Source organism: Pleurodeles waltl, chromosome 8 (genome assembly GCF_031143425.1).
Source record: "Pleurodeles waltl isolate 20211129_DDA chromosome 8, aPleWal1.hap1.20221129, whole genome shotgun sequence".
NCBI lineage: Eukaryota > Metazoa > Chordata > Amphibia > Caudata > Salamandridae > Pleurodeles > Pleurodeles waltl.
Window position 1 is genome coordinate 1510795444 of NC_090447.1, and position 25933 is coordinate 1510821376.

Below are 25933 nucleotides of genomic sequence, written 5' to 3' on the forward strand. Positions count from 1 at the left end.
CAAGGGACCGAGCCATAGCCGGGGAATCATTAAAGCGCTAGAGCGCTGAGTCCGCCTCGTCTCCGAAGGGACGAGTGCCATCAAAGGGCATGTCCATCAAGGATTGCTGGACATCCCCCGAAAAGCCAGACGTCCTCAACCAGCATTGGCGTCTCAGTGCTACCGTCAATGCAACCGATCTGCCCAGTGAGTTGGTCATATCCAGTCCACAACGGATCATAAACTTGGCTGCCCCTTTCCCATCTGTCATGACTTAAGCGAGAACATTCCGGGCATCTTCCGGAACTTGGGGCAGCACTTGTGTGACCGTATCCCAGAGAATATGGGAATAGCGGCCCAAAAGGCATGCGGTGTTCACGGACCGCAGCACTAGACTGGCAGAAGAAAACATCTTCTTCCCTAAGTGTCCAGTCTTTCCGGGGGAGCGGTAGGGAATGCACCAGAGGATGAAGAAGCCTGGATGACAAGGCTCTCAGGCGTAGGGGGTTTGGTGAGAAAATTTGGGTCAATCGGTGCAGGCTGATGGCGGCGGGCAATCGAACTATTCACGGGAGCCCCTGTGCTGGGTTTGGACCATGTCCCCAGTAGGAAGTCTGTAAGTGCTTCATTGAAGGGAAGAAGGGGTTCCGAATTGGAGGCCCCAGGCTGAAGCACTTCCGTCAGGAGGTTAGGCCTGACCTCCACAAAAGGAAGCTCGAGGTTCAGAACCTCAGCCGCCCTTCTCACCACCATTAAGTATGACGCTCTCTCCTCTGTAGCCACGGTACGGGGAGAAAACATGCCACTCTCAGAGGAGGTGTCCAACCAACTAATGTCGGAAGCTGGCTCTGTATATACTATATCAAAATGAGATGTAGTGTGCACAGAGTCCAGGGGTTCCCCAAAAGGCTTGACAGAGGCAATAGTAGATAATACTAATGCTCTATTTGTGGTAGTGTGGTCGAGCAGTTAGGCTTATCAGAGGGTAGTGTATTTGTTGTACACACACAAGCAATAAGTGAAAACACACACTCAGTGACTTAACTCCAGACCAATAGGTTTTTATATAGAAAAATATTATTTTGTTAATTTATTTTTAGAACCACAAGATTCATTTAGCAGGTAAGTACATTAAATGAAAGGTACTTTGCATAGTAATAGTTAGGACTTTGAATCAAATCAATATTGTACACAGATTTCATTAAAATGGCAAAAAGCTATTGGGGGAGGTAAGTAAAGTACAGTTTCTGAGGTAAGTACCACACTTACGGGTTCAGACTCCGGGGCATAGGTAGCCCAGCGTTGGGGGTTCAAGGCAACCCTGAGCACCCAGCACCAGCAACACAGGGCTGGTCAGGTGCAGGGGTCAAACAGGAGCCAAAATAACGTGGGCTCCTATGGAGACATGGGGTACTCCGTTTCCGGTCTTCTTGCAGGTAAGTACCCGCGTTGTCTGAAGGCAGACCAAGGGGGTTTGGAGGAGTACTGAAGGGGCCCCAAGGAGGCACAAAAACACACCCTCAGCGGCATGGGGGCGGCTGGGTGCAGCCTGCTAACAGGGCATCGGGTTCTCAATAGAACTCTATGGAGGGACCCGGGGGTCACTTAGACACTGCAGGCAGGGCACAGGAGGGGCCTCTCAGGCAAGCCACCAACTGGGCAAGGGTGAGGTCCGCCTGCTGGTTGTTGCTGCACCAGTGGTCGATTTCTCATGGGCCTGGGGGCTGCGGGTGCAGTGCTTCTCCAGACGTCAGATATCTTCGTCCCAGGCAGTCGCGGTAAGGGGATCCTCTGGATTCTCTCTGCAGGTGTCGTCGTGGGGGTGCAGAGAGGTCAGCCCAGGGTGGACACATCGTCTGGGTCGCCTGGGGGTCCTCTCTGGATAGTTGGCTTCTCTGGACACGGGCCGGGGCCGTCAGGTGCAGAGTAGTGGGGACTCAAGCTTCTGGAGTGAGGTGGGAGTCCCTTTAAAGATGGATGTCTTTTGTTCTGGTTAGGCAGAGCCGCTGCCCACAGGGGTTCTTGGTCCTCGTTGTTGCACCCAGTCCCCTGGAGGATTTTCTGGGGTCGCTGGTCCTGTAGAATGCGTTGCTTTTTGATTGCAGGGTCTTTGAAGCAGGAGACAGGCCAGTAGGACTGGAGCCAAGTCAGTTGTCGTCTCCTTTTCTTCTCTGTGGGGTTTTCAGCTCAGCAGTCCTTCTTCTTGTGAGGTCATCAGGAATCTGAAGCACTGGGTTCAGGGTCTCCCCTAAATACTAAATTTAGGGGTGTGTAAGGGTTAGAGGGCAGTAGCCAATGGCTACTGTCCCTGAGGGTGGCTACACCCTCCTTGTGCCCACCTTGAGCACATCCCTATCCCTATTGGTCCTAATCCTCCAAAGCAAGATGGAGGATTTCTCAAGGAGGGGTTCACTTCAGCTCTGGTCACCTTAGGGGTGGACCTGGCTGGGCTGAGGGGGTGACTCCTCTATGTTTTTCTCATTATCCCTCAAGAGTTGCCATCAAAAGTGGGGGCTCGTCCGGGGGGGGGGGGGGGGCGTTCATCTCCACTAGCTGGAGTGCCCTGGGGCATTGTAACACCAGGCTTGAGCCTATTGAGGCTCACCGCCAGGTGTTACAGTTCCTGCAGGGGGAGGTGTAAAGCACCTCCACCCAGGGCAGGCTTTGTTTCTGACCACAGAGTGCACAAAGGCACTCACCCCATGTGGTCAGAAACTTATCTGGAAGTGGCAGGCTGACATAGACCGGTCAGCCTTGCACTAGCAGTTGGGCTAACATACAGGGGGCATCTCTAAGATGCCCTCTGTGTACATTTCTCAATAAATCCCACACTGACATCAGTGTGGGTTTATTGTGCTGAGAAGTTTGATACCAAACTTCCCAGTATTCAGTGTAGCCACCTCAGTCCCCCAAAGAGATTGGACAAGTTGGCAGTAAGGGAAGCCTCATCCAAAACCACAAAAGCGGTATTGAAACTCGTGTGCCTCACGAGAAGGGGCAGAGAGGCCCAAAACACGAGAGGTAGCCCTACTCTCGTAAACCATTCAAGGGTGGAAACAGCCTTGTCCCCAAACAGGTACATCCTGTCAAAGGGCATCTCCATCAGGAAAAAGTGGATGTCACTATAGAACCCAGTGAACTCAGTGGATCATAGCCACACATGCTGGGAATGGCAACAATAGTGCCACTAGCTCTCCCAATGGATTCAATGGTGCTCGAATCACAACTATCCTAAATTGCTTCGGCCCGGACAGGGCAAAGGTCGCTAGGGACATCCTGGAGTACATGAACTACCAAATCCCAAAGGGCATGGGATCAATGGCTCAGTCAACAGCTGGCATTGACAGAACAGACTATCAGGCTGGCGGAGGAAAAAACCCTCTTGCCAAATGTGTTCACCCATTTTGATTTCCTGTCAGGGGAAGCGGTGGGAAACAGGGGGAGTGAACAACAAGGCTATCTGATGAAGGATGCTGAGAGAGAGGAAAGCAGGGTCGCTCAGAGTAGGACAGTGGTGACTAACAACTTTTTGGTTGACAGTGGACTTGAGTAAATTTTGGTCCAGGCCCCTAATAACGTATCCGTCAAACCATCATTAAATGGGAGAAGATGCTCAGCAGAAGTCTGTCCAGGTTGTAGGACCTCTGTCAGAACCTTAGTTTTTACCTCCATGGTGGCGAGCTGAAAGTCAATAACTTCTGCTGCCCTACGCATAACCGTAGCGTAGGAGGCCGATTCCTCTGTGACAGATCCAGGAGGACTAAAAGGGCCATTTCAGGAGGAATACTGAGGGGTTGGAGTGTAGAGGAAGTGGTGCCTCAGGTGGATTCAGGCGCAACGCGGTCAAGGTCAAATCGGTGCGAACTCAGCATCAGGGAAAACTATTGGTTCCTCCTCCTCTGCTGTCGACAAGCCAGCATGGGCTTCGAGAAAAATGGTGCTGGCACAGGTCTCAGGGCCAGAAGTGAGGTCAGAAGTGGAGCGCGAGTCATGACCGGCTCAGAGAGTCCAACTAGCGTCAAGAGTCAACCGCTGACTATTCCCCAGGTGGAGGACCTCGCAGCTCCTTGGGGCCTGGAGGTGCACCAGAGGGAGTCAGAAGGGATCCGAAGAGCATAAGCAAAGCTGCGTGGAACCCTTTGATCTGAAGCGGCGTGGCATTTGGCCCCCAAAACACGTTTTGTGCCAGCATGAGTTGCAGGATTGGCTCTGAAGTGGGCCAACTTCTAAAGTGAGATTGAGAAGAGTGATGCCACCCCCACATCTACTCAAGCAAATGCAAGTGTCACGAGGGAGCAGAATCCCACTTGGACTTCTTGTGTTTCTTTTTAGATTTATCTGAAGACTTGGAGAGTGATGAAGACAAGCCTTTCAAGCGACTACAATGACTCCGGGAATGAGATCGGAAACAAACCTTGTACACAGACTGCGACTTGGAGCAGCCCAGATGCGATGTATTCTTATGTTTGGTGATGTAGCGTTTCACCTCACATTCCCTAATGGCCTTTGGGTTCATTGATGCACAGTCAGTGCAGGCATTTGAGTTGTGACTCGACCCGAGGCACTGTAAGCATGCCTGGTGGGGATAGTTACAGATATTTGTTTGAGGCAGTTTCTACAGAGCTTGAAATCTGTAGTTTTTGTGGGTAAAATCCCTTGCATAGTTCATATAAGACACAGCAAAACCACAATACCATATAACAATAAGGCACCACAATAACAGCAATACAACACAGAAACAGAACATAACACAGCAATACAAAAATAAAAACACAATGACAACACAATAGCAGGACTAAACACAACTTAACACATAACACACCAGTAAAATACTGCATACCAAACAAGACACCAACATAACTTAAAAGAGTAAGATAAAAAACACAATATTACAATAAAACATCACAATAACTTCAACACAGGAAAACCACACAAACCAACAATAAAACAGGAACAAATGTACAATAAGACAGCACAGTAAAACACGCTGAACAAATGCAACAACATAATGATGACACACTGGCAAAACAAAACTGCAACTTAGAAAATACAACAATACGGTTATAAAACACATGAACACAACAACACAACAAAATAACCTGACACATAACAACATAACGGTACAAAGTGACAACTGTGTTGTGTTAGGTTGTATTGTGTTTTTGTGTGCACTGTGGTTATGTTTTTCTTATGTTTTCTAGTGTTGCTTTTCGCACGTATATGTTTTTGCACCAGTGTGCTTATTTTGGTACTTTGTTTGTGCATTTGTAGTGTCCTGTATTCTGTTGTTTATCTGCGCTTCCGTGTTATTGTGAGTTGTGGCATTGTGCTACTTTTGTGCTGCATGATTCTGTAGCATTTGTGTTGTTTGCTTCTGTTCCAGTTAACTGTCAAATCCAGTGCCAAATCGTGGCATAAAATTCAGACTGGGACAAAATTAAGAATTTGTGTCACTGGCGATCAAAATAAGTTTACTAATTGACAAATCTCACATACTGTCAGAAGACATCTTTGGCAAGCAAAATTCACTTTACAGGTCAACTCTACCCAATTTTCACAGTTTAGAGGCAAAGTCATTGGTGCCAACATCAGGAAATCAGGAACCTTCACGTTGACTGGTTCACTGTGGGAAACTTAGAATGCACACACATTTGATGCACAGGTGTGGTGCACAGCTGCTGATCTCAAGTCATACACACTAAACCAGGAAGAGGCTTGGAACACAAACTGCGAGGTACATTCGACACACTGGCACTCCGGCTAGCCATGCGAGCACAACTCAACTCCCAGTGTGTCCAGCTACCTAGACACCATTGGGTCAGACCACCTAACAGTCTGCACTTGCATGAACAGAAGAATACAAGGTCCCAAACCAAAAGGTGGACCAAGTGGGGAAACCACAACAGGACAAAACCTGTAGCACCCAGAATGGAAAGGTAGCAGCCCAGAGTCACGTTAGATGGTCTATGCTCTGGTGATCACAGTGTAAACACTAGAGAAGCACCTGTGTAGCAATTCCTTAGAGCGGAGACCAGAAGAATAGAGAAAGTGAGAGAGATATGTATCCTACTGGCGATAGGACCCTTTTTTCCCCACAGACATACCCATTTTTTGTTTTGCAAATAACTTTGCTGCCGTTTGACAAATATTCACGAAATGTTAAAAACTATGACAATCAGTTCATCTGCTGTATTGATAATTTTGGGGTGATTTGTCGAGCGTGGGCAAAGAAAAGGGGGGGGGGGTCCCAAAACATATGTGTGTGTATATATCATGCATAACCTGTGCAGACGTAAACATGTGCATCCCAGGGGCACGCACCTGCCAACCACTAACAACCTGGTTACTGGTGAGGTCCTTGGTATCTAGGGCCACTGTAAGGTATTACTTAACTTAAATTGCCCACATCCATGCTTTTCACCCAGTCAATCACTCAGTTGTTTCCTGTGTTCATGTTGGCTACAGTGTACCAGGAAGCACCCAATGGAGAGGGCGGCTCACGGATAGGATTAACCCGATGAATTGTGAGAAATAAAGAAACCCTGAAACCTAACTACAGAATCGTCAGAGATTTTTTTTTTTTATATAGAAGATTTTCATTTGACGCACGATTAAAAGGATTAAGAAATCAGAGAACTGATTTTTTTTGTGAAAACTGGGACACTCAGCACTATTACTATTTCTGAATTTAACTCTGTTAGTTTAAGTTTTGTTTCGACGAAACAGACATCCGGGTGAGGAGTGGAATCAGCATCCTCCCCACTTGTGTGCAGAATACAAGGAGTCAGGAGCAAGATGTACTATTTACTGGTCACAAAATACTGGTCATATATCATTTTACGAACCCACCAATGTACGAGTTCGGTTCATAAAATTCAGGTTCTGATTGGGTCATAGCCCGACCTACCTCATAAATAGTAGTGAGGACAGTGGAAAAATGCAGCTGACCCTGATTGGTGGCAATCAGGGGCCTGCTAGGGAAACATTGTTGCGTTTTGCTAAAACGTTTAAGCTTGTTTGAGAGGTGGAAATGATGCCCTGGACCGACAACTACTCTCCAAAAACATTTTTTACATCCAGAGTTAGAAATAGGTGACCATCCACACTGGGGATTCTGTAAGTTTTGAAAGCACAACATTGACTAGGTAGATCAGTACCTAGAAGGGACACCCACAACAAGCCCCTTCCAATTAAGGAGTCGGGATGGGGTCATAATCCCATTTCAAGGGCAGTAGAAGTTTACCAATTCCTGCAATTCGATTGGTACATTAGAAAAAACATTTTTTCAGTCACAAACTCTGGATTGGAGTGTTTGTCACCATAAGCATTGCTTTGTACATCTGGCCCATGATTCCCTTGTGAAAATCCCCATCTCCTTAGGACAGGTTTTTAATTTCTATGGGAACAGGAAATCTCCCTTTTTTGGGTCTTACAGTGTTTTAAGCACCAGCTGAGGACAAAGGCATAAAACCAGACAGCTGTGTTATTCCTCAAATGCAGGTGTTTCCAAAAGAGCAGAAAATCAAGTTTAAAGGGGGAATAAATACTTGGGAGTGCACCCACACCATTCTCAATAGGTTGCAGTGGTGACTGCTACTAGGGAGGGCTGGTGGGGCAGCGCGTGAAGCGGGGAGACATTGGGGAGGGGAGCGGTCGGACGGACACACAAACAGACATGCGCACTTAGAGTACATCACTACTCCGCCTCCCTCCTGACACACAGAGGATGCTGGCCCGCCCTGCCCTAGATAGCAGAAAAATAAAATGATAATACTTTATTATAATTTTATTTTTCTGCTGCCTTATTAGCAGTGGGATGACGCTCCTCAGCCATAGCAAAGGGGCCGCCCCTGATAGGTTGGGCTTGCCTCAGGATTATAGTGAGACCCTCACTGGCTACTCTCCTTCAATGGTTCATATTCACCACTGGAGTACTGGTAGTCAACAGCATCATCATAAGATCTCTCCTCCACCAGGAGGTAAAAGCTTTCTTGTCCGAGAGATGGTGGGATCTGTGCAAAAGTGAGTTAAAACTGCCTCAACTGCCTGAAAGCTTTCCTTTTATTATTATTATAGACAGGGGCCTGGGCAAGATTAAAAAGTGTAGGATGTTCTCAGGGCATGCAATCTGCTCTTTACAACCATTTAGTGAGAATAAAAATCAAAAAGGGATCACCGTGTTTCAGCCTATTGAGAATGGTGTGGGTGCACTCCCATTAATTTTTGCTGATACTTATCCAGGAAGCAAAATGTACCTTATGTTCACGCTTTGTACTCCCTTTCTTGATTTTTTTGAATAAATGTTTGCCTGCTGTGAAGCTAGCTATTGTCCCCAGTTGAAGAAAGCAGGAGTGAATGAAATAGGCAGAAAAATGCTCAGTGTCGAAAGGTCCAGCAGTCTATATCTGCTATCAACTGTTGTGTTTCTGTATTAGTCTTACCCCGATGGGTAGACCAACGGCACACCGACTAGCTGTTTTGTAGTGGTGTAGAGGCGAGTAGACTGCATGCCTCTCTGCTGTACTCTTTGTACTTATTTTGCCTGACCAATTGCCTAGGAATGACATTGTTTAGAGATGTTCCTTGCACAGGCTGCCAAAGATTGACTCACACGTGTGACTTTCAGCAGAGGGGGGCAGCAAAGAGGTGCCCACCACAAAAGAAGCTCTGGGATTCTGTGGTCGGATTTTAAGACTTTGCATTCTTGAGTTCAGATTACAACTGGTAGCAGAAAGTGCAAGAGAGGGGGCAGGAGGCGCAGTAAAGTGCCAGAACAAGACGTAGAGAGCAAAGGTATCAAGGGAGGGGCTAAGTGACCTGATGAAGACTAGATGATGTTTTATTATTCCCTGCAGAAGGCCTGGGTGAATTAAAGTGCGGCTGAAACACTACTGTTACGTTATATTTATTTGTATAGTGCACTATCACCTGAAAGGGTCTCCTGGCACAGAGCAAATATGTGTATATAACCTTGCCTAAGGCAGGCTGTCATTTGGATAGCTAGATCTTGAGCTTTTTGCGTTATTCTAGAAGAGCGGAGGAGGCTCTGATGTGAAGTGGGAGGTCATTTCACATTTTAGGAGCAAAATAAGAGAAGCCATGTCTTTCGGATATGGTCCTCTGTATACATGGGATGTGTGCGCGCAGAAGACCTGCGGGGCAGAGGTGTCTGGGTGATTGTTGGAAGGAGATGTGATTGTTCAGATAGATGGGCCCTAAGTTGTGTAGCGCCTCGAACATGTGCGTGAGGACTTTAAACTGGGCACATTTGTGCATTGGGAGCCAGTGGAACTCCCTGAAGTGCAGTGCGATGTGAGTTCTGCATGGTAGGTTGAGTATGAGTCTGTCTGGCGTATTCTGGATAGTTTGGTCTTCTGGTGAGTTGCTTGGTGATGCCAGAATAGAGGGTGTCACTGCAGTCCAACCTGCTGGTGACTGGATTCCCATAGGACTTGAAGAATTGTTACAGAAACCAACAGTCTCAACAAATCACTCACCTTCACTCCCGGTCTCTTCAGCCTCAGATGTCCCTTCATCACTCTCTGTTTGGTAGGTGGTGTCCGCTTGTAACGCCGATGAACGGCGTCTCCTTTTAACACGCTCTAAATTGAAGCAAAAATACTTTAAATTTCCTTCTACTGGAAGGACAAAGGGCCATATGTACCAACGCATTTTCCCATGGACATAGAATGGGTAAAACCCTTTGATACATCTGGCCCAAAGTATCCACCTTTGTGACACAGCGGTCCAAACCTGCATATTTGCAACAGTTTTAGCTTCCCCTGTTCTTTTTATAAACACCTTCACATATTTGCTAGTAGAAAACTAGGATCTGGCTAGCTGGAGGGCACCTAAAGTGCCCTACATAGTTATCGCAACAGAATAACTTCCTCCATTTGGCTTTGGCAGCACTGCATGGTCAGTGCCATGTTATTGGATTTAAGGCTATGGCCGTGTTAATGTACTCGTGAAGGAGAGGACTTCTGAGCCCTTGGTGCAAACTCCATGTAATTACTGGTCAGATGAAGACCTGTCCTTCAAGGCGCAAGTGAAAGAGAGCTCATCTTCATGCTTTCATACACTGCACCTCCTGGAGTACGTCTTTCCTTTTGTACCCAAAACTCAACACACATCTGAGCATGAGTGTTTTCCTAAACCAACTAGTGTAACTGTGCCTACCTTGGTATCCCAGATACCTGCACTGCAAGCTCAGCAAATCCAAGACTTCACAGCTCCGAATGAGGTTGGTCTTGAGATGCAGGCAAGACATTACACACAAACACACATATATGTTCACTAAAAAAAGGTTAAAGTAGTGTTATACTTAGCTAATCAAGCCACACAAGAGCTAACATTAGTTCAGAGAGCTAACTATAACTTGTGACCCTAACATGCACTGATTATGACCTCAGATATTACATCACTCTTGAGATGTTAGATAACATTATTGATGATATCGTCATGATAACATCTCAAATTACATCACTGATGACATCATCCAAGCTACTGCTACTCAAATTACTTCATAAACCCTTAGATCATTTTAAAAATACGAACTCTGTAGTAGTGGGTCTACAATCATATACAGCATAGACTGATTTTATCTACATTTGTGCATGTATAGAACAGAAAGAGCAGTCCTGAAGGCAATCTTAGTTCAGTATGGTAAAAGTTCATGGTGCACAGGTTTGCCACAAGTAATGCTTTTTGAGTGCAAGCACTACTTAATTTACACAAGGTACATACTGAACACAACTAGTGTCAGGTGCAGGCATACGTTTCAAATGGATCGTGGGTTAAATCCAAGGCCAGTCTCCAAAAATATGAGAGAAACGTTTAAACTCCTGTTTACCACACATTAATCACAAATGGATGTCTGGGCAATTGTCCATGTTAAATAGCTGTCATACAGTGCCATAGACAATAGCTTTATAAACTTGAGGTTTATAAGGTGCAGATATCTATTCCCAGAAGTTCTCTGAGTAGTTTAAGACATTATACATTGTTGAGGAATGTATAATAAATGAGGAGCCACTTACAACTGAGACAGACATCCTGTCCGCCGAAATCTAAATCCCATACGAAATATTGGGATTTAGGTTTCAGCCGACGGGATATCCTACATCGTTGTGACGGAGTAACCCATCCGACAATATCTAAATCAGGCCCTAAGTCAAGACATGATCCCTCTGGCCAACATCATCTGCGCACATAGCATCGACTTAGTTTCCTATGCAGACAACACGCAACTCATACTTTCCCTCTCAGGCCATACCACCAACACAAGAAAACCTTCATCAGCTGCATGACCAAGGTCACTAACTAGATGAAAGCAAACTGTCTGAAGCTCAACACCACCAACACAGATGTGGTGATGCTCGACAAGAACTCCTCACCATGGGACTCCAACTGTTAGTAAGACCCACGCCCAGAACCCACGCCAGAAACCTCGGAACAATCACAGGCAGCAAACTGGACATGACTGCACAACTCAACGCCATGCCTGCATCCTGCTTCCTGACCCTGGAGATTCAGAGGGAGATCTTCAAATAGCTCCAAAGCAATACGAGAAAAACTGCCACTCTCGCTCTAGTCACCAGCAAACTGGACTATGTGAACACCCTCTATGCCAGGATCACCAAGCAAATCAGTAGAAGACTACAACCATTCAGAACTAGACAGCCAGACCCATCCCACAACTTCCTACACAGAACTCAAATCACACCACACCTAAGGGAAATACACTGGCTCCAGGTACACAAATATGCTCAGTTCAAACTCCTCACACACACATTCAAGGCACTTCACAGCTCTTGCCCCACCTACCTAAACAGTTGCATCTTCTTCCACCAACCATCTAGACACCGACACTCTTCAGGACTCCTACTCGCACACATTATGACCATGGCGGTTCGGCCACAGACAGACTGCCTGTTTCCCTCCACTGGAGGGACTGGCGGTCCTAATCCGCTAGGGCAGCACTGCATGCAGCGCCGCCCTGGGGATTACGACCCCCCCTCTCCGCCAGCTTTTACATGGCGTTTGCTTTTACATGGCTATTGATGTAAAAGCTGGTGGAGTCGGGATGCAGAGGATCCCTGCACTTGGCGTGGGCAGTGCAGGGGCCCCCATGGATAGTCCTGTTGCGCTTTTCACTGTCTGCTTAGCAGATAGTGAAAAGCGCGATGGGTGCTGTTGCACCCTATGCACCACAACATTGCCGCCAGCTCGATTACGAGCCAGCGTAAATGTTGTGGGCTAAACTCTTATTAGGGGCCGCAGGAAGGTCACTGCGGAAATTCTGCTGGCAGCCTTTTCCGCCCACCGAAGTCATAATGAGGGCCTTAGTGTAGTACTTACTCACTTTAACACTTGTGGCACATAAATCTGCTGGAGTGTTCAAAACTTCATGCATGTTCATCTACACAACATCACAATCTGATTTATGACACCAGTGTTAATGTCTAGGACCTTATGCTTACACAAGACAAATATTTACAACTGTTTTCTGTTCAAGTCCTTGCCGTACACCAGAGAAATCTGCAGGTTTTATAGGTTTTCATGTATGCGCCCGTCCCCAACTCCAAACCATCTTTCTGTGAATGGCCAATACTAGTGTAAGGATAATCTGCAAGATTCATAGGATTCCATGCACACACCCATTTCTCCAAGCCAAATACCTGTGAATGGTCAGAGCAGCGTGAGGATAATATGCAAGATTCCGTGCATACTCCGGTTTCCCCCAGTTGTACCCCTGTGAATTGTCAGAGTAGCGTCACCAAGTCAGAGGGAATGGCTGTGATTGTAGCTAATGGACGGTCACAGGGGGGTTGATTTGACAGTTGCAGGGGGATGTTTGTAGCAAACGCAGTCACAGGGGTTTGATTGTAACAATCTGTATTGTACTGCAATATTTATATAATGCTTACTACTCCATGTGGGATGTTGAAGCACTTGCCTACATGGGTGGCAGACTACCTGGTGTAGAGAGTGTGGTTGTTTTGATCCTATGTGGGAAGTGTTTTCACGTCATGCACGATGACCATAGAGGTGTGGCTATCATGTTATGGGACGTAGTGCTTAGTGTGATGGATGAAGAAGTGTGAGGGAGAGGAGTGCAGTCTATTGAGCTTCAGTATGCTAGGTCCGTCTATAGTATTTCGCATGATCATAGTCAACTTAGCTAGTTATTGCAGTGGATTGTCCATTCTGAGATATTGTTTTTACAGTGAATGTGCATGACCAGGCACAGTTTTGAGGGTGAAATGGTGGTGAGATCTCCTGGGAAGGAGTCTGTTAATGTCATCCTATATCTGAATGCCACTGTGAGCTGTCAAGAATCCTTAGCATTTAGTTAGTTTGGACCTGGAGTAGTGGACTACTTTAGAGTTCTACAAATGATGGCAGATCTCTTTGGCTATCCTATGCTTGTTAAGTTGGTCATGGCTAGTACAATACTGGTGATGGACAAAACCTGCAGCAGATCTGCCTTACATGAGTGTAAGAGTGTCAAGTGATTTAATGGAATTAAAAAACAGCCGGTATGAACTACAGCTAACTACCTGACAGCAGAGTATTAGGCTATTACTGCAAGTCGGGGTTATGCATTGTATTAAACTGTAATTGCATTTATGTAGCACTTAATACCCTGGAAGAGGTGATGAAACACTTTACAGTGGGCAGTTTGCTGTTCCGGAGCCCGTGTGTAGTGTTTTTTCAGAGGCTATTGTTGGTTATTGGGACTAGCCTTGTGCTGTTAAGGTAACAATTCTATGCATCTACTCCAGTTTTTATGTGATAGATTAAATAAATAGGAGTTAAGTGTAATTCATGAAAATGGTTGACAGTCACAGGCGGGGAGGGGAGGTGTTATAGTAATCTGACACACTCTGGCATCAGACAACCTGCTATACTGAGGAATGGGGCCATCCCATTTTATCTGCCTCATCAGAGGTCCACTGCGGCCAGCATAAACAGTGGCCATATTCCACTTCTACACCCAAAAGGATAGGCGGTCTTCAGAATATGTAAGGGGTTTTCAAAATCTGCGAGGGGTCTTTGGGGGGGGGGGTCTTCAGAACCTGTAAGAGATCTTCAGTTTCACACACCATGGATCATCTGTGCTAACCGGAGTATGACCATGCTAAGGGGAGCCAGGAAAGAAACTCTGAGAAATATCCTCAATGACTTAGAGTCTGGGAGTTTATTAGAATATTAGGAGCTGGGTGGGCCAGACTTCTACAATCACGACCTTCCCCCAAGACTCTCCAATTGCTACAGTCACCCCGTGACTGTCAAATTGCTACAATTCCACCTTCTGACCAGCCGAGGAATAACTTAGGCTGGACTCTTCTTATTCCATTTCATGTTCAGCACACTTTCAGGGAAACATTTCTAGAGTGGCTGTGGGGCTGGTAAATCCTGTGCAAATAAAGGGCCCGATTTACAAAGAGCCTCTGCAGTCATGACTGAGGCTCACAGTTGTGGCGGAGTCTTTGCACTCGTGGGGGAATCTCCGCACTGCAGTTCTCATTGCGGACATTCCACCATGAGTGCAGAGACTCTACCATGCCTGTGAAGCCTCCGCCACGACTGCAGAGGCTCTTTGTTAATTGGGCCCAAAGTTCTCTTCCAGTGCATGATTGATTTCCAGATGTAATGTGCTCATGTAGGAGTACACTACAAAGTGGCAATTAACTGCATCCACCCACCCACCCAACTAGCTAGTGCTCCCTATCTTATGATCTGAGTTAGATATAGTATCGGGGTATGTGCTCAGGGAATAACAGAGGTTTGAATGTATTAGAGCACATGAACATCGCCTCCTTAGAATTAGTCCACTGAAGAATCCAGTGAAACAAATCTGCATGTTGAACTACCTCTATTAACCCTGTCTCTGCATGGAAAGAAAAAGTTGGCATTGAACTAGTTCGACCATATCAAGATTTTATGTACAATTTTTTCGACTACATTTTAACTCCCCTTAGCACAGCACTATAAGGGGCACAGGAGGTGGATTTGGGTGGAAGAGAACTTTGGCCCAATTCATAAAGAGCCTATGCAATCGTGGCAGAGGCTCCGCAGTGAGAACCGCAGTGCGAAGATTCCACCACAAGTTTGGAGACGCCGCCACGACTGTGAGCCTCTATTACGACTATGGAGGCTCTTTCTAAATCGGGCCTTTTATTTGCACAGGATGTACCTGCCCCACCACTGCACTATAAATGTTTCCCTGAAAGTGTGTTGAACATGAAATGGAAAAGGAAAGTCCAGTATACAGTAACTGTCACGTGGCCAGGAGGTGGGATTGTAGCAATTTGACAGTCACAATGGGATGGAGGGGTTTATTGTATCAATCTGATGATCAGTGGGTGGCTGTAGTAATCAGAGCGTTATGGGGAAAGGTGGTGATTGTAGCAGTCTGGCCCGCGCAGCTCCTAATATTCTAACAAACACAACTCCCAGACTCTAGGTCATTGAGGATATTTCTCCAAGTCTCCTTACTGGCTCCCTTCAGCATGGTCGTACTCTGGTTAGCACAGATGATCCATGGCGTGTGACACTGAAGACCTCTTACAGGTTCTGAAGACCCCCAAAGATCCCTCCAGATTATAAAAAACCCTTACATATTCTGAAGACCACCTAATCTTCTGTGCACAGGTTTCGGGAGTGGTGTTTCCATTGACTTAGGACCTGCTCCCGCTGGATTAACTGACATGATGGGTATCAGCGAAGTGTCTGCTTGAGTGTTTCTTGTAGAAGATTACCACATACTCTCACGGAATTCACAAGATGCTGGTCAGCTTCGGAAGACAGTAATTTTCCACTTTGGGCGGGCACATGAGTGTCTATTCATTGTAAGGAATAATATACATTGAGCAGATTAAAATATGAAGACACCCTGTCTACTCATTGGTCGGTGGAATAACCAATGTCTGCCTCAAAGAAAAGCAGATAGTGGAGGTTCTTGTTCATTCTTGTTCATTCTAAATTGATGAATTTTGCTCCCCATTGGCCAGTTGTCCAGCCCAGTTCACAAAAGCATAATTAGCAATAAACACATCTTGAGGGCTGAAAATATATTCATTTACGTCTGTCAGCAAGTTACCGAAGGAAACCTGCCAGGCATGAATGGTTTTACTAATTTGTAACTATCCACTAGCAGAGACTAGACTTGTACAGTATTAAACCCAACCCAAAGGGCAGGAATTGGACATAACAAGGTGTGGTTTTGTTGTACGACTGGGAACCCTCATACATGAATGAGTTTGTGGTCATGCACATACTTCAACCCAACCCTTTTCCACGCTGGAAATAGTTGAAGTTTTAGTCCAGCTAAAGGTTGCAGTAACTCCTTTTCCAGGGATGACAGGGGAACGAATCATCTCTACACTTGGTCAAGAAATGTGTTCACGGTTGAAAAAAGCTGTGCTTTTGCAGATTACACTGCATTTTCCCCCATGCTCAAATGTACACCATGTACAATGAGGCATTAAAGAAATAAGAGACCAGGGAAAACGTCAAGACTTTCCTAGTAGGTACCTTAGAACGTGCGCCCGGAGCAGCTTTCAATATATAGGACAGTAAATGTATGTGAATTGTGAAAAAGTAGAATAGTACTTTCAATATATAGATGTAAACCTTCGTGCCTCCTTTTACGCGTTTTTTTGTGAATTGGGCCGTAGCAGTTTAATCTCAGAGTATCGTCTTTCTCTTTTGGGTGTAAAAGTGGAATATGGCCACTGTTTGTGCTGGCCGCTGTGGACCTCTGATGAGACAGATAAAATGGGATGGCCCCATTCCTCTGTATATCAGGTTGACTGATGCCAGAATGTGTCAGATTACTAGAACCACCCCATCTTGCCTGTGACTGTCAATCATTTTCATGAATTACACTTGACTCATATTTATTTAATCTATCACATAAAAACTGGAGTAGATGCACGGAATGGCTTCCTTAACAGCACAAGACCAATCCCAATAACCAATAAAAACCACTGAAAATCACTACACACGGGCTGCCCACTGTAAAGTGTTTCATCACCTCTTCCAGGAAGTGGTGACTCCATTCCTGAAAGTGGTGGGGTGTCAAGCTTGCCAAGGTTAACCTCATTGTTTTCAAAACGTGCCTTGGGTGGCCTCACACACAAATGTCATATTCACAGTTTCTCACTCACAAATGCACTTGCACACACTGACCCTCACTCACAGCTACCAGTGTATAGGGGCTCTGATTTGAACCCCTGGGGTACATGAGTTCTGTTTTAATGGCGCAGCAGATGCAGTTGCGTCAGGGTCTCTGTGCACTGGTGCAACTCATGCACCATTGGTAAAGGCACTCCTGAAAAACTCCCACTCCTTCTCCCAACTTCCCCCTCACTCACTCATGCGGCTCACATTGCTCCATTGCTTTCCCTTACTCATACTCACTCTCGCCCACTCATTCATTCTCCCTGACACTCTCAAATACATTAAACTGACACACACTCTCACTTAGTCTCTCTCATAAACACACTTTTACTCACGCATGCACGGAGAAACTACACAGAATTAATTGTTTATACTACCTTTCTTCCTTTGCTGGCCCCTCAGAGGCACCATAGCAGCATCAAAGTGGAAATCAGGTGCCGGCCAGTGGAACTTGCAGCCCATGATTCCTAACAAGGAGCCAGGCAGAGGAGCAGGGTCAGGTTTCAGAGGAAGACCCACCTCAAGCCCTCTCCCAGCTTCTTGATAGGACTGGGAGCACAGCCCAATCAGCAGCTGGGACAGCGCTGGGGCTCCGGCCCCTGCTGCTCTGTGTCGCTCCTCATTGGTCTCAGGGATGCACTGATGTGCGCACTGACAGCTCCAATTTATTACATATACTGTGCTTACTGAGGCACGTGCAGAATATCTGATTGGTAATAAGGATTGTGCCTTTATTAGGGGTTGAGAGTTAAACTACGCCCTCCCTTCAGAACTCCAGACACCCATCTAAAGTGGGTTTTTAAACAACACTCTGTAGCTGAATGGTCCCTCAGCCTCCACCTCTTCCTGTCATCAGGAGCCACTGAAGAGGCCAGGAACGACCTCCACACTTTAGAATTCAGGTAAACATGAGTCATGTTTACATGGAGACTGCTAGATTAAATTATTACAAGTGTTAATTTAATTTAGCAGGGGATCTGTGGGTTTACAGGTGGCAAGGAGCCCTGAAAACCCCCAAAGAGGAGCCGCCACTGTAGATATCCCATACTTCTCTTCTCTCTCTCCCCTGTGACTAACCTCACTCCCCCCAGCACTTTTGCTATAAACTGTAAACTTCGCACATGTATAGCACACTACTCACCCGTTAGGGTCTCAAGGTGCTGTACGCATACCGCTGTGGAACCCCTCCTGGCCTTTTCTCTGTGAGGCGCCCATTCCTGGACAGCCCCAGGGTGAAGCCAGGCATCCAAGCACTGTGAGGGCCGTTGTGGAGATTAAGCAAGCTATTGCCCAGAGTTACAGAGTGGGACCCATTAAATAGATTAGGCACCGAAGCAAAAATTATCTGGTCCAAGGGAATTGAACCCTGGTCCCGGGCCAGATCTCTGCATCAGGGTCTGCCGCTCTAACCATTGTGCCACACTTCTCCATCTCATGGGAGCCTTCGCTGGTCTTCCCTGTGTCTAATCTTTGATCCAAGAATGCTATTTCACTCTTTTGTTCTTCCTCTATCATACATTTCCACTTCTTCACCTTTATTCTCCCTCAGCCAAATTCCTTCTCCATCTACTTTTGTTTTTCTCTCTTGCCACTCCACATGTAAAGAAATTAATTTCCTATTCCTGGCATCCTGTAAGCAGATCATTGTCAGTTTCCGTTCAGCACATCATTACCTCTCTCCTGTAAGCACACCATTGATAGCTTCCAGTAATTTCCAGTAAGCACATCATTGCCAGTTTTCACTAAGCATATCATTGTCAGTTTCCGGTTAGCACATAATTACCCGTCTCCAGTAAGCAAATCATTGGCAACTTCCAGTAAGCATATAAGTGCCAGTTTCTAGTAAGCACATCATTGCCAATTACCAGTCAGCAAAGCATTACCTGTCTCCAGTATGTTATGTTATAGGCATTGATAAGAGCACACTAAACCTGAGGGTTTCAAGGCACTGGCAGAAACCCACTCAAGGCAGAGGAACACATTCATTCAAAGCCATTCTGAGTAAAAAGCCACGTTTTCAGATGTACCTTCAAGATTAAAAAGATTTCCACATCTGCAATGCCAGGTGGCATGATATTCCATAATTTGGCTGCTCCCATCGAAAGCGCCCTTCCTCCCCATCTGGCTCTACGAAATGTAGGGACAGTTGCCAGCCTGCGAGAGGAAGATCTAAGAAGCCTTGCAGGTACATACCAATGGAACATGGCATTAAGCTGTTCAGTGCTTTTCAGATAAAGGGCTTTATGAATCATACCCAAGACTTTGAAAGCAACTCTCTTTCTGGTGAGAAGCCAGTGAAGAGCTTGCAGACTTTCCCTAACCGCACCCTGCCTGGGATTATTCAGGATGAGCCGAGCAGCAGAACTTTGGGTCACCTGAAGCTGGTTAATTCCTCTCTTACTCATATTAAGATAGAAGGAATTACAGTAATCTAATCGAAAGGTGCCCGGAGCAATGACAACCATCTGTCGTAGTTCATCAGGGCTGAAAGGGAAAATCTTTCTCAGTATTCGGATAATATAAAAACAGGTGTTGGACGTGTGACTAGCTCGGGGTGTTAAAGTAAAGGAATTATCTACTAAGATACCCAGGTTTCTGGCAGAATGCACAGGGGTGGGAAGAGATCTACACTCCTCAGGCCACCGGATATCAGACCATATTGACCATACTGAGTTCAGTAAACACATCATTGTCAGTTTCCAGTCAGCACATCAATACCCGTCTCCAGTAAGGATCTCGTTGCCAGTTTCCACTATGCACATCCTTGGCAGTTTCCCGTAATTTGCAGCAAGCACATCATTGCCAGTTACCAGTAAGCACGTCATTTCCACTTTTCACTAAATGTGCCATTGCCAGTTTCCACTAAGCATGTCATTGGCAGTCAGCACATCATTACCCGTCTCCAGTAAGCACATCATTGGCAGCTTCCAGAAATTTCCAGTAAGCACTTCATTGCCAGTTTATAGGAGGCACATCATTGCCAGTTTCTACTAAGCATATCCTTGCCTGTTTCCAGTCAGCACATCATTACCGGTCTCTAGTAAGTACATCATTGCAGTTACCATTAGGCACATCCTTGCCAGTTCTACTAAGCATATCATTGCCAGTTGCCAGTATTTTCCAGTGAGCGCATCATTGCCAGTTACCAATAAGCACATCATTGCCAGTTTCTAGTGAGTGCATCATTGCCAGTTACCAGTAAGCGCATCATTGCCAGTTACCAGTAAGCACATCATTGCCAGTATTTTCCAGTGAGCGCATCATTGCCAGTTACCAGTAAGCACATCATTGCCAGTTTCCAGTGAGCGCATCATTGCCAGTTACCAGTAAGCACATCATTGCCAGTTTCCAGTGAGCGCATCATTGCCAGTTTCCAGTGAGCGCATCATTGCCAGTTTCCAGTGAGCGCATCATTGCCAGTTACCAGTAAGCACATCATTGCCAGTTTCCAGTGAGCGCATCATTGCCAGTTACCAGTAAGCACATCATTGCCAGTTTCCAGTGAGCGCATCATTACCAGTTACCAGTAAGCACATCATTGCCAGTTTCCAGTGAGCGCATCATTGCCAGTTACCAGTAAGCACATCATTGCCAGTTTCTAGTAAGCACAGTATTGTCAGTTTCCTATACGCCCATTGCTCGATATTTTGGCCCCTTGCAAGGAACGGATGACATGACTTCAAAAGAAAGCTGTTTTATTGGATCACGTAACAACAAGTAGAAAAGAGTAGAAGGAGACCTGCAGTCAAGGCAGTCATATCTGCATATGCAAAATAGGAAGCTGAAATAGTGGCCAAGGAGGATTGATTTGTGCAGGAAGAACTAACCGTGTAGCCTGGAAAACGTCACGTATGTCCAGGATATTACCTGCAAAAGGGAGTCTTGACTGTCATCTAAATGAAAAATTCATGAACCTTTTATTTAATGTTTTCCTGTGTTCAGATGCCATCTTCCTAAATACAAGCTAGACATGCACAAGTTGTGTCTGCATCTGTGCGGAAACTCACTTTTTCTGATTTCACAGCATTTTTTTTAATGCAGGTCAATCCACTGTACGTGCTCAGAAATGCTTCTGAATTGGTATAAATGAGCGAGTTACTTACCTTCGGTAACGCATTATCTGGTAGAGACAAGATCTAGCCAGAGATTCCTCATCTTTGAATTCCTCCCAGGCGCCAGACTGGATGTGGACATTTTTCCCTTAGTACATCTTTGTGTCGGAGGAGAGTGCCGCACAATTCCGGATCGACTTCATTCACCGGATGTGACGTCAACAGAATCCATATAATTCTCCCTCCGATGTCAGTTTCTTCCAAGACTATTTTCTATGCCAAAAACACGAGCCACTCTTAGAAACTCCCTGTGGAAACAGTCTGCCAAAAGAGACATCTTTGTGTCAAATAATTACGAAAATCCATCAAAGGTATATTTGTGAATAAAGGGATCTTTGAGACAAAGGATAACCCAGTTTGCAGAGTTTTCCCTTTAAGGGGAGCCCCTGTCCTTAGAAATCAGTTCGCAGAGCAGGGAGGATGCATGGGTTGTTAAGCAATCTATTGCTAAATGCAGTCTCTACCAGATAATGAGTTACCAAAGGTAAGTAACTTGTTCATCTGATAGAGACATCTAGCTGCAGATTTCTTATCTTTGAATTAGATACCAAAAGTAATACTTTCGCCGGAGGTGAGTTGGCGAACAGATTCTACTAGTCTCATTCTAGAACACAACCAGTCTAGAATAAGAGAAAGAAACCGGAATCTCTTAAAGATTTAGGTGAGTAATAATACACCCTACACCATAAGAATCGTGGAAGGGACTACAGGCAAATAAAGTCATAAAGACATCGAAAAGCATGGGAATAGCATTAGTCCAAAACTGTGTCAGAGAAGAACTGACAATATGAACATGAAAACTACCTGCTCCCACAGTGGGATCAAAATCTTCAATTGGCCCTTAGGACACCAAAGTCAACAGGCAATGCCCTTGAACTAAAGCACTTTGCAGTCGGAGGGTATTATTTTAGTCAATTACTCTGTGCAAAAACACAGAGAAAAGGTGGGATCCAAGAACTCTATCTCTTATGGAGGAGCATCGTACAATTCTCTAAAAGAAATATGAGGAAAACAACAGCAATTATTGGCTGAAAACCAACTCTTCTCTGAATAAAAGGCCATTAATACATTAATAACATTAATACCTCTGAAATCATCTATAATGTTTAACACACAGATGGAAAGAAAAATAATTGTTCATGTGACAACCATATACCCGGTCTGTCTGTTTGTCTGTCTATCTATCTATCTATCTATCTATCTATCTATCTATCTATCTATCTATCTATCTATCTATCTATCTATCTATACTAGCTATACTAGCTATAGCCAGAGGTTGTCACTACAATGATGTCATAAATAGATAAATATGCATCGAGTCTAGTAATCAGCCATTTATTACTAAGATACTAGAATGGCAAGTGTGGAGGACATCACAAAACCCACAAAAGTAAAAGCTATTGAAGCCTTTAAATCAATGTCAAGTTACTGAGAGACCTACAGTCAGGACAATGAATCATAAACTTGTAAGGAAAACGGCAGGTCTGAAAAGGAAAACCTTGTTAGTCCAGGAAAAAGGCCACGCCTTGGATCTACAAGAAGGTCAAGGTGAAGTACAGGTCAACACTCTGAATACCTAAAACAGGTATTCAGCTCCAAAACCCAATATTAAGACAGATCAGCCATAAAAGGATCTGGCTGAAATGCAAAACAAAAGGTAACACAAATAGTTCTCTAGGGTCAAAAGCCTAAAAGGTGGAAGTCCGCAAGCAACAAATAATGTAGCAAAAGCTGAATCAACAGAAGGAGTTGCAAAGTAGACAAGAGCAACAATTGTTGACTACAGGAAACAATGTTTCTACAGGGAATCGGAGACATTCAAATCACTGGAGGATATACGACAAGGACGCCTATCGCCTTCCTTATACACCAACATATATATATATATATATATATATATATATATATATATACTCCGAAGGAAGTAAGGGACACAGCAAGAGGAGGCATTACATCATCTGACAGTGAGTGAAAAAACACACTCACTCCCTTCATTATAGTAATGTACGTGGACCTCCTCCAAAGGAAGAGATGTATACAACAAGAGGGGAAAATTCCCTTATGAAGAGAGGAATTAAAATAATAATACGAGAATTACCCCCAAAGGGCTAGAAAGATTATAACGCTCTGAACATGCAAAACCAACCAGGTATTCACCTTAAGTTTGAAGATAGCCATCAGTTCAGAAGATGGTCACATTACGGTGCCTAAAGAGGAATACATAGATATCTTGAGGCCCTGGGTGATGCGTGTACTCCTAAAAGATGCTTATAAGAGCAAGGGTACAGAACCTTGCACTAAGTAATAAGTAAGAATTACGTATCGCCTCACGTAAAGGGCCTGTGTGGTGACAATACCACCATCAGCCCTGGAGAAGAGCTTCTCGAGCTTGACCCACACAAACTATCAGGATAGGCAAGATGCCATATCAATTAAGACCAGTAGGGTACAAGAATGAAAAAAAGACCCCTTCTACAGAAACAAGAAGGAATGTTAACCCCTGTACCACCTGTGCAGTGCCATCTCAGCGGCAAAACCCCATCGTATAGCTAGATCCGCTCGCTACTGAAGTGCAGGAATGCACGGACGCGGAAGGGCACTGTCCATTGCCCCCTTACTATGTATGAGAAAATATAAGTCTAGAGGAGGAGACCTTAGAAAGGGAAGCATAATGAATACTCCAAATGTTAAAGGGAGGGGAATGTGATGTTCACCAAGAGGAAACTCCTGCACAAAGAGGTGAGCCAATTTTAAAGGTTCACAGGGAGCAATAATAATAATAATAATAATAATAGTAGTACTAATAAGCATAGACTTGAACCCTGGACATTCAGCGGAAACGTCTGATGCTCTACCGACTGCACTATTTAGACTCACTCCTTAGCCATCCCTATAGGGCACGCATAAGATGCTCTCGGCAGAGAAGGGAATATACCACACTGGTACTATCTCTTGAGAACAAGACCTTCTTCAGAGGAAAAGAAAATACAGTAAAATCTCTTGTTTAATCAGGTATTAAACCCCACAGAGCTGCAAAGAAATACCTGCCAACTGTGGAGAGGAAAACTCTGTCATAGACAGGCCTTAAGTAGAATAACCATTATACTTACACAAGTGAGGAACACCACACTGGGTGCCACCATGAGGTGAAATAGGGTAGTACTCAACAGGAATTATAGAACTTCATTCTGGCATGAGTACCATTAGAATAACCAGATATAAACTAAAAAATTCACCCTTTATTACTCAAAAAAATCAGAAGTAAGGAAGCCTGACGGTACAGTAAAAGACATATCTAAGAGTCTCTTCCACCCCGACTGTCGCTAAAATGCTGTTGCGCTGAATCGGCATGAACGCCGAACAGGTGGCACCATTCGAAAGGCATGTTCTCCAGTGTGGTCCGTATAGCATCTGAAAAACCAGAGGCGTAACCAGGGATGACGGCGCAGCACAATAAACTGTGCCATAGCTCGACCCACTGAATCTGTGGTATACATACCACACTTAGGGCCAGATGTAGCGAAGGTTTTTACCCATGCTGTGTCTATGGGAAAAAGTGTTCTTACATATGGCCCTTAATCACAAATTTAGCTGCTTCTCGTCCATCCTGTATTGTATGTACTAGTACACTCCGGCTCTCTTCTGGAAGTGAAGGCAGCAGGTGTGCCACTGAATCCAATAATGCATGAGAAAAACGACCCAGAACACATGATGTGCTTAAAGATCGCAAGGCAGAGCTGGTAGAGAAGAAAACATTTCTCCCACAAGTTTCAATCCACCTGGACTCCCTGTCTGGTGGAACGTAAGGGAGGTTGTTGGGTTCCAAGGAAGCCATAGCGGCCTGCAGCTGCTACATTTCTGCTACATTTCTCTATCAGATGTGTATTTTTGTCACAAAAGGAGATGCAAGTTTGCATACTGAAGACTTAGAGCCACATGTAGGTACCTTTTTACTCATCGCAAATGGCCCAATTCACAGAATTGGGCAGTTTGCAACAAAAACAAAGTTTTTACCGTAATCTATTTACCGAACCGCAAAAAGGGTTTGCGAGTCGCAATTAGGAAGGAGCGTCCGATGTATGATTGTTTTGTGACCGAGAATGCGGTCACAAAACAATCGCAGTTAGCACCATTCTACAATTGGTGCTAACTCATTCACAAAAGAGAAGAGGTCCCCATGGAACCCCTTCCCCTTTGTGAATGCATGTGAAAACATTTTCTGCCTGCTCTGAAAAAATTTAAAGAAAACTTTTAATTTTTGTTTTTGAAATGCATTGCGTTTTCCCTTAAGGAAAACAGGCTGAATTTAAAATAAAAATACTGCTTTATTTAAAAGCAGTCACAGACATGGTGGTCTGCTGACACCAGCAGGCCACCATCCCTGTGAGTGTCGCCATGCCCAATGGGGTCGCAAATTGCGACCTACCTCATGAATATTCATAAGGTAGGTCATTTGCGACCCCATCGCGAATCGCAAACAGTGTCATTGACACTGTTGTACATCATGTTTTGCAACTCGCAAATTGCGAATCGCGTAGTCTCGCAATTTGCGAGTCCCAAAACCTGATCTTTGTACATGTGGCCCTTAATTCCTTTCAGGCGCCAATCAGAGTTTGTATTTTATTCCTGTATTGTACCTAAAATGAGTTAGT

General features: G+C 45.1%; 1 protein-coding gene across 4 annotated transcripts in view; it reads right to left on the reverse strand.

Moving 5' to 3' along the window:
* Positions 1–25933, reverse strand: part of CFAP44 (cilia and flagella associated protein 44) — a 382521-nt gene that overhangs the window by 243380 nt on the left and 113208 nt on the right. For all 4 annotated transcript variants that reach the window (XM_069202788.1, XM_069202786.1, XM_069202785.1 and 1 more), the window contains one exon: positions 9477–9581. In XM_069202788.1, the coding sequence (XP_069058889.1) occupies positions 9477–9581 (105 nt within the window). The remainder of the gene's footprint in view (positions 1–9476; positions 9582–25933) is intronic.